The 9,340-nt window shown below is 35.6% G+C and overlaps 1 protein-coding gene across 1 annotated transcript in view; it reads left to right on the top strand.

The window, feature by feature from the left end:
- Positions 1-9,081, top strand: part of Znf292 (zinc finger protein 292) — a 71,152-nt gene extending 62,071 nt beyond the window's left edge. Inside the window, exon 8 of the mRNA XM_013032866.1 lies at positions 297-9,081. Within this exon, the coding sequence (XP_012888320.1) occupies positions 297-7,412 (7,116 nt within the window). The 3' untranslated portion in view covers positions 7,413-9,081. The remainder of the gene's footprint in view (positions 1-296) is intronic.
- The last annotated feature ends 259 nt before the right edge of the window (positions 9,082-9,340 follow it).

The following is a 9,340-nucleotide window of genomic DNA, read 5'->3' on the forward strand; positions in this document are numbered from 1 at the left end:
CTCATTATAAGCCAGCAATGTTATAAAGTTTTAAGTGCTATTTTGACTTAAAAGGAATTTTTCATACCTAGATCTTTTCTTAGCTTCTAGTACTTATGTTTGTGTCTGCTGTACTATGCAGTTTATTTTACACAAACCACACACCAAAATATGTTTCAGTGCTTTAGAAAAGAGTGTCTTTTCATATATTTTTGTGGTAAGATTTGGGAAAGAACACCTTGATCTTAAATACCAAATTAAAAAATAAATCTGATCTGTTGATTGTAGATTAACATTTCCTGTTTGTTTTTTCACAGACTGAAGGGGCTGGTCTTGCTACCTGTATAGAATTATGTGTAAAAGCTCTTCGCTTGGAATCTACAGAAAATACGGAAGTGAAAATATCAATTTGCAAGACCATTTCCTGTTTGTTACCTGATGATTTGGAAGTTAAACGTGCTTGTCAACTGAGCGAATTTTTGATTGAGCCCACGGTAGATGCGTATTATGCTGTGGAAATGTTGTATAACCAGCCAGACCAGAAGTATGATGAAGAGAATCTTCCTATACCAAATTCTCTGCGCTGTGAGCTCTTACTTGTTTTGAAAACTCAATGGCCCTTTGACCCAGAATTCTGGGATTGGAAAACCTTAAAACGACAGTGTCTTGCACTAATGGGAGAGGAAGCATCCATTGTGTCTTCAATCGATGAATTAAATGATAGCGAAGTTTATGAGAAAGTAGTAGACTACCAGGAAGAAAGTAAAGGAACTTCTGTGAATGGACTTTCTGGTGGAGTTGGTGCTAATTCTGGGCTTCTTAAAGACATTGGTGAAGACAAGCAGAAAAAGAAGGAGATAAAACAATTAAGGGAGAGAGGATTTATATCTGCTAGGTTTAGGAATTGGCAGGCCTACATGCAGTATTGTGTGCTATGTGACAAAGAATTCCTTGGACATCGCATAGTACGTCACGCTCAGAAACATTACAAAGATGGAATTTACAGTTGCCCCATCTGTGCAAAGAATTTTAATTCTAAAGAAACTTTTGTTCCTCATGTCACATTGCATGTTAAACAATCTAGTAAAGAGAGACTAGCGGCTATGAAGCCATTAAGAAGATTGGGAAGGCCTCCTAAAATCACAACCACCCATGAGAACCAGAAGACTAATACTGTTGCTAAGCAAGAACAGCGGCCTATAAAAAAGAATAGTCTCTATTCAACAGATTTTATAGTATTTAATGACAATGATGGTTCAGATGATGAAAATGATGACAAAGATAAATCTTATGAGCCAGAAGTAATCCCAGTCCAGAAGCCAGTACCTGTTAATGAATTTAATTGCCCTGTAACTTTTTGCAAAAAAGGCTTTAAGTACTTTAAAAATTTAATTGCGCATGTAAAGGGGCATAAAGATAATGAAGATGCCAAGCGCTTTCTTGAAATGCAAAGCAAAAAAGTAATTTGCCAGTACTGTAGACGACACTTTGTGAGCGTTACTCATCTCAATGATCATTTACAAATGCACTGTGGTAGTAAACCATACATCTGTATACAGATGAAATGTAAGGCTGGTTTTAATAGTTATGCAGAACTTTTAACCCACCGGAAGGAGCATCAAGTCTTTAGAGCAAAGTGCATGTTTCCTAAATGTGGCAGAATTTTTTCAGAAGCTTATTTATTGTATGATCATGAAGCACAGCATTATAATACCTACACTTGTAAGTTCACAGGTTGTGGTAAAGTGTATCGTTCTCAGAGTGAATTAGAAAAGCACCTGGATGATCATAATACTCCTCCTGAAAAAGTGCTACCTCCTGAAGATCAACTTAGTTCATCAGGAGAATCCATTCAGCTTTCCAGAGTAAATCAGAGCACAGAAGATAATAGTGAGAAAGAAAAATCAATGCTTCCTTCAGAAAATAACATTGAGAACAGCTTACCGATAGATACAAGTAATGTTTGGGATAAAAGCAAAGCAGAGTCAGCTGTCAAAAAAGACCACATCTCTGCCTCTGAACTCAGGCAAGCTAATGGACAATTGTCAAATAATTTGGAAAACCCTACTGCTACTCCTCTGCTTCAGGCTAGTGAAGTAGCTGTGTCCATCAAGGTGTCGCTTAATCAAGGAATAGAGGATAACTTTGGAAAGCAAGAAAACTCAACTGTGGAAGGCAATGGTGAGCTGCTGGTCACGAATTTGTGTACACCAGCTAAAGATACTTGTAATGATCTGTGTCATCCAGGTTTCCAAGAGAGAAAAGAACAGAATTGTTTTAACGAAACCCAGATTGCTCAGAATTCTTTAATAAATTCAGAAACCCTTAAAATAGGTGACCTCAACCCTGAAAACTTAGAAAGACAAGTAAACAGTCTGATGACCTTTTCTGTGCAAAACCAAGCCGGATTTCAAAACAATTTGCCACCTTCCAAGTTTGAATGTGGAGATAATGTGAAAACATCATCCAGTCTTTATAATTTACCTCTTAAGACATTAGAAAGTATCACATTTGTTCCATCCCAGTCCAACCTAAATCCAATAGGAACTCCATCAGTGCCTCCAAAAGCTCCAGTTCAGAAATTCAGCTGCCAGGTGGAGGGATGTACTCGAACCTATAACTCTTCACAGAGTATTGGGAAACACATGAAAACAGCACACCCTGACCAGTATGCTGCATTTAAGATGCAGCGCAAAAGTAAAAAAGGTCAAAAGTCCAACAACTTAAATACACCAAATAACGGAAAGTTTGTTTATTTTCTGCCATCACAGGTGAGCAGCTCTAATAATGCATTTTTCACATCACAGACCAAAGTCAATGGGAATCCTACCTGTTCCACACAGCATGTCTCACCTTCCATTTTTCCAGCTCATTTAGCAAACGTGTCAACTCCATTATTGCCCTCAGTGGAAAGTGTCATGAATCCAAATATTTCTTCTCAGGATAAAAATGAACAAGGTAGTGTGTTATGTTCTCAAATGGAAAATTTGTCTAATACTACCTTGCCAGCACAAATGGAAGATCTAACCAAAACAGTTTTGCCATTGAATATTGACAGTGGCTCAGATCCTTTCCTTCCTTTACCTGCAGAAAGTAGCTCAATATCTCTCTTCCCTTCACCAGCAGATAGTGGAACTAACTCTGTTTTTTCCCAAGTGGAAAATAATACAAATCATTATTCTTCACAGATTGAAGGAAACACAAATTCCTCCTTTCTAAAGGGGAGCAGTGGTGAAAATGCAGTTTTTCCTGTTACAAGTGACTTCAGTAATACCAGTGCTCAACAGTCTGCACCTGAGAAAGTAAAACAAGATCGGGGGCGGGGCCCTAATGGAAAGGAAAGAAAACCCAAGCACAACAAAAGGGCTAAATGGCCTGCAATTATCAGAGATGGGAAATTTATCTGTAGTAGGTGTTACAGAGCTTTTACTAACCCTAGGTCACTGGGTGGACACTTATCTAAGAGATCTTACTGTAAACCACTGGATGGAGCAGAAATTGCTCAAGAACTTCTGCAGAATAATGGACAGCCTTCTCTTCTTGCCAGCATGATTCTCTCCACAAATGCAGTAAATTTGCAGCAGCCTCAACAATCTACCTTCAGTCCTGAAGCATGTTTTAAAGATCCATCATTTCTGCAGCTACTTGCTGCTGAAAGTCGCTCATCAACCTTTTTACCAAATACATTTCCTCGATCTGGTGTGAGTAACTTTAATACTAATGTTAGTCAAGAAGGAAGTGAAATTATTAAGCAGGCTTTGGAAACTGCTGGCATTCCCAGTACATTTGAGAGTGCTGAGATGCTTTCTCAGGTTGTTGGAACAAGTTGTGTCTCAGATGCAGCACAAGTAAATGCCACAGTGATGCCAAATCCAGCTGGACCAACCTTGTTGCCGACTGTATGCCACCCAAACACTTTGCTCACCAACCAGAATAGGACACCAAACTCCAAAGCACCCACTATCGAGGAAGGTAGCAGTTTGCCTGTTTTTCCTACAAATGACTTATTGCTAAAGACAGCTGAAAATGGCTTGTGTTCTAGTTCGTTCACTAATTCTACTGTGCCATCACAAAACTTTAATAGTAACAGTTCACGTGTTTCAGTTATAAGTGGTCCTCAAAATGCAAGATGCAGTCATTTAAATAAAAAAGGAAACAGTGCATCTAAGAGAAGAAAGAAAGCTACTCCTCCACTAATTGCCCCTAATGCTTCCCAAAGCTTGGTACCAAGTGAATTAGCAACAATGGGACTTATAGCAAAGAGCACTGAGATCCCTACTACTAACCTTCATTCAAATGTAATTTCAAACTGTGAACCTCAGGGCTTGGTGGAAAATATAACACACAAATTAAATAATGTTGACAATCAATTTGTGACTGATGTAAAAGAGAATTTCAAAACAAATCTTGAGGCTCATACAGCATTAGCCCCTTTGACATTAAAAACTGAAAATGGTGATTCTCAAATGATGGCTTTGAATTCATGCACAGCAGTGAATTCTGATTTGCAGATTTCTGAAGATAATGTTATACAGAACTTTGAAAAGACTCTTGAAATTATTAAAACTGCTATGAATTCTCAAATACTTGAGGTAAAAAATGGATCTCAAGGTGCTGGTGAACCAACACAGAATGCTCAAGTGAATTACAGCATCCAACTTCCTTCAGTAAACCCTGTACAAAATAACAAATTACCTGAGTCTTCTCAGTTTTCTTCTTTCATAAGTATCATGCCAACAAAAAGTAACATTCCACAATCTGAAGTATTGCATAAGGAGGATCAGATACAGGAAATTTTAGAAGGCTTACAGAAATTGAAATTAGAAAATGACCTATCCACTCCAACAACCCAGTGTATACTAGTAAATACATCAGTAACACTGACTCCTCCTACTAAACCAATTCCAAATGTGGCAGTTGTTCAGCCAGTTTCTGAAATGATACACATTCAGTTTAGTGACAGGGTTAATAAACCTTTTGTGTGTCAAAACCAAGGCTGTAACTACAGTGCTATGACAAAAGATGCATTATTTAAGCACTATGGTAAAATCCATCAATACACTCCAGAGATGATTCTTGAAATTAAGAAGAATCAGTTGAAATTTGCTCCATTTAAATGTGTAGTACCTACATGTACAAAAACATTTACAAGAAATTCTAATCTCCGAGCACACTGTCAGTTGGTGCATCATTTCACTACAGAAGAAATGGTGAAGTTAAAAATAAAAAGGCCTTATGGAAGAAAATCTCAGAATGAAAATTTGTCAGCCTCACGAATTACACAAGTAAATAAACAGCCAACCATAACAGAGGACACTAAAAAGGAATTCCAGCCTGCTTTAGAATTGGGATCAGAGACAGAAAATGCCCTCAATGTTGCACTGGTCCCAGACAAACAACTTACAGAAAAAAAAAGTCCTGACAAAACAGAAGTTTCGTCACAATTAATTACAGTTATGTCTGAACCATTTAACCCAAATTCTCTCACAAACATACAAACCAAAATCCGGAAAATTAGGAGGCATAGAAAAGAAAGGGAAGAGAAAAAACGCAAGAAGCCAACATCCCAGTCTCTTGAACTTCCAACCAGATATAGTCCATACAGACCCTACCGTTGTGTTCATCAGGGATGCTTCGCTGCCTTTACAATACAGCAAAACTTGATTCTTCATTACCAGGCTGTACACAAATCGGATCTTCCTGCATTTTCTGCAGAAGTTGAAGAGGAAAGTGAAGCTTGTAAAGAAAGTGAAGAAACTGAAACTAAAATCATGAAAGAATTTCGGTGTCAGGTTAGTGACTGTTCTCGAATTTTCCAAGCAATCACTGGCCTGATACAACACTATATGAAACTTCACGAAATGACTCCTGAGGAAATTGAAAGTATGACCGCTTCTGTGGATGTTGGCAAATTTCCATGTGACCAGTTAGAATGTAAGTCTTCATTTACAACCTATTTGAACTATGTGATTCATCTTGAGGCAGACCATGGAATTGGATCAAGGACAAGTAAAACAGAAGATGATGGCATATACAAGTGTGACTGTGAAGGCTGTGACAGGATATATGCAACGCGATCTAACCTACTCCGACACATTTTTAATAAGCATAATGACAAACATAAAGCTCATTTGATTCGGCCAAGAAAATTAACAACTGGTCAGGAAAATATGTCAAGCAAGGCAAACCAAGAAAAATCAAAGTCTAAATATCGGGGAACAAAACATAACAGATCAGGAAAGGAAGGAATCAAAATGCCTAAGACCAAGAGAAAGAAAAAAATTAATTTAGAAAACAAAAATGCAAAGATTGTACAGATTGAAGAAAATAAGCCTTATTCTCTGAAACGTGGAAAGCATGTATATTCTATAAAGGCTCGAAATGATGCCTTGTCTGAGTGTACAAGCAGATTCGTAACCCAGTATCCATGTATGATAAAGGGATGTACTTCAGTTGTTACAAGTGAAAGCAATATAATTAGACATTACAAATGCCATAAATTATCTAAAGCATTTACATCACAACATCGCAATCTTCTTATTGTTTTCAAAAAGTGTGACAACTCACAAGTGAAAGAAACTTCTGAGCAAGAGGGTAATAAGAATGATGTGAAAGAGTCTGACACATGTGTATCAGAGACCAGCGATAGCTCAAAAACTACTGTACCACAGAAGGAATTTGAAAAAAATGAAAAAGATGAAATGGATGAGCTGACAGAGTTATTTATTACAAAATTAATTAATGAAGATAGCACAAGTGTGGAGACACAAGCTAATACCTCTTCAAGTGTAAATCATGATTTTCAGGAAAATAATCCCTGCCAGTCAGAAAGACAAAAAGCAGGTAATTTGAAAAGAGTTAATAAAGAAAAAAATGTTCCACAAAATAAAAAAAGGAAGATTGAGAAAACTGAACCAGAATTAGCAGTTGAGTTAGGTAGCACGCATAAAGAGGAAGAAACTGCTGTTGGGATTCAGACCACTGAGGAGCATCCTGCATCTTTTGACTGGAGCTCATTTAAACCAATGGGATTTGAAGTATCATTTCTGAAGTTTCTTGAAGAGTCTGCAGTGAAGCAGAAGAAAAATGCTGACAAAGACCATCCAAATAGTGGAAATAAAAGAACCTCTCATTCAAATTCAAGGAAAAACACTGATAAGACTGCTGTGACTAGTGGAAATCATGTGTGTTCTTGTAAAGAAAGTGAAATCTTTGTACAGTTTGCCAATCCCTCACAGCTTCAGTGCAGTGATAATGTAAAGATTGTTTTAGACAAGACTCTAAAAGATTACACTGAGCTTGTCCTAAAGCAACTTCAAGAAATGAAACCTACTGTCAGTCTGCAAAAACTTGAAGTTCATTCAAATGACTTAGATATATCTGTCATGAAAGAAATCTGTGTAGGTAAAGCCACAGGCAGAGGGCAGTACTGATAACTAATGTACTATAAATATATCATTTTATAGTTTTATTTTAAATAGGAAGCCATCAAGCATGCTGAAATTGTGAAAGTTTTTGTTTATTTTTTTTGTTGATACAAATTTACCTGCCCCTTTCCCAAAGAAAAAGAAAAAAAAAAACCATGACCTTTGTCATGTAGAACTTTTTTTTTATCCCTATGGGACTTGAGGAACAGAATTAATGCTTCAGTCATTGTAAATATTTGAGTTAAACCTCAGATTTCTATCCGTGCCCCTTTTCATGATGAACTAGCCAGAATTCTCTGTGATTGATATGTTTCACCATGTCACTGCTCATGTATAACAGTACTCTTTATTTGTAGATATCTTTTTTTGTATATATTTATTATTGTAAATCATTTGCTGCCACCAGCAGTCTGTAAGTCTAAACTATTAAATGAGACATTTATATTTGCAATTTTAATTTTTAACTAAGTGATCAAGTTTTTAAAACTTTTATTGTTTTAAATTAAGAACTTTTTTGAACTAAAAATAGAAACTGCCATAGTTCATTGATTTTTTTTTTACATGAAAAATATATCTTTGAGATGATCTTAAGGTTGTTTCACAAAGTAGGCACATTATATCAACACTTTGCTCTGTTTTGTAAATTTGCCATCCAGCCTTTTTGGGTGGCATGTGAAATTAAACAGACTCTAATAATTAGTTTCCTGTAGCTACAGATTTCTTTTTTTTTTCTCCCATTGCTTCTAATTGGATATAGCTATTATGAGTCCATGAAATCTAATAGAAATGTGAATAAAGAATTTACTACATTGAAGATTTTAAATGTTGGTATTTTAACAATAACAACAAAAACCCTTTGTGAATGTGATAGAAACTAGTATGTGGAGCAGTGTAAATATTTGAGATGGTGATTTGTGAAGTAGCCCAGTATTGCCTTAAATAAGATCACATTTCATTTTTGTTTTATACACGTGAACTATTAAGGTTTTTCCCCCCTCCATTTTCTGAGATTCATAGATTGGTGTATAGCTTTAAACTGTATAAACTTTTGTGGAAAGAATTTTTTAAACATTTTTATAAATCTTGAAATTGGTATCATCGAAGTGAGCCCATCTTGTGTTTATAAAATGCAAGAATTCTTAACATTTATAGTTACATTGATGAAACACTTTCTATAAGGAAGTTGGATGTTTTGATTTTACTGTTTATAGATGTTAGATTGTACAGATTTGTCTGTATTTTCTCAGCATATCTAATGATACATTTTTCATTAGATCAGTCTTCAAGAACAGTATTAGTTGTAATTGATTATTTTGATTATTCACTATATAGCTCTTCTAGCTTAGTTTTATTCACCATATTTATATTGTGGATTTATGGCCAAAAGTAGAAGTTATATTAGAAAAATTGATTACCATCACCTAATATCCAACTAAAATTAATACTGGAAACAAAAGAAGACATCCTTTGAATATTTACTTTTTGTTTGCCACAAAGAGAAGCATTGCTGTTTTACATTGCGTCATGAAACACATTCACAATATTATTAGCCTGAGATATTAATGATATTGTGGTACAAAAATATGTATATTCCCTGTGAAGCATCAGATTTGCAGAACAAATGAAGCACTTAACTGAAATTGCTGGTACTCTGAATAAATAAGCATGGTCAAGGTGTGAGCTATTTTCTTTTGGAAAATTGTTTTTAAGTTTTAGTATTATAATTTTATTTTTAAGGCATCATGGGTTATGTTGAATAGTTGGTTTTACCTCCTTAGAGTTTATTTTCAATATGCATACTACTTGACACATGAAGATTCCTTTGGTAGGCCCACTGTTACTAAAATAAAAAAGATTTTTTAATGGGTGATTAATACTTGCCTTTTCTAAACAGTAACCAAATTTTAGTATTTTTTTAACAGTTGAATGTTTTC

Source organism: Dipodomys ordii, unplaced genomic scaffold (genome assembly GCF_000151885.1).
Source record: "Dipodomys ordii isolate 6190 unplaced genomic scaffold, Dord_2.0 Scaffold158, whole genome shotgun sequence".
NCBI lineage: Eukaryota > Metazoa > Chordata > Mammalia > Rodentia > Heteromyidae > Dipodomys > Dipodomys ordii.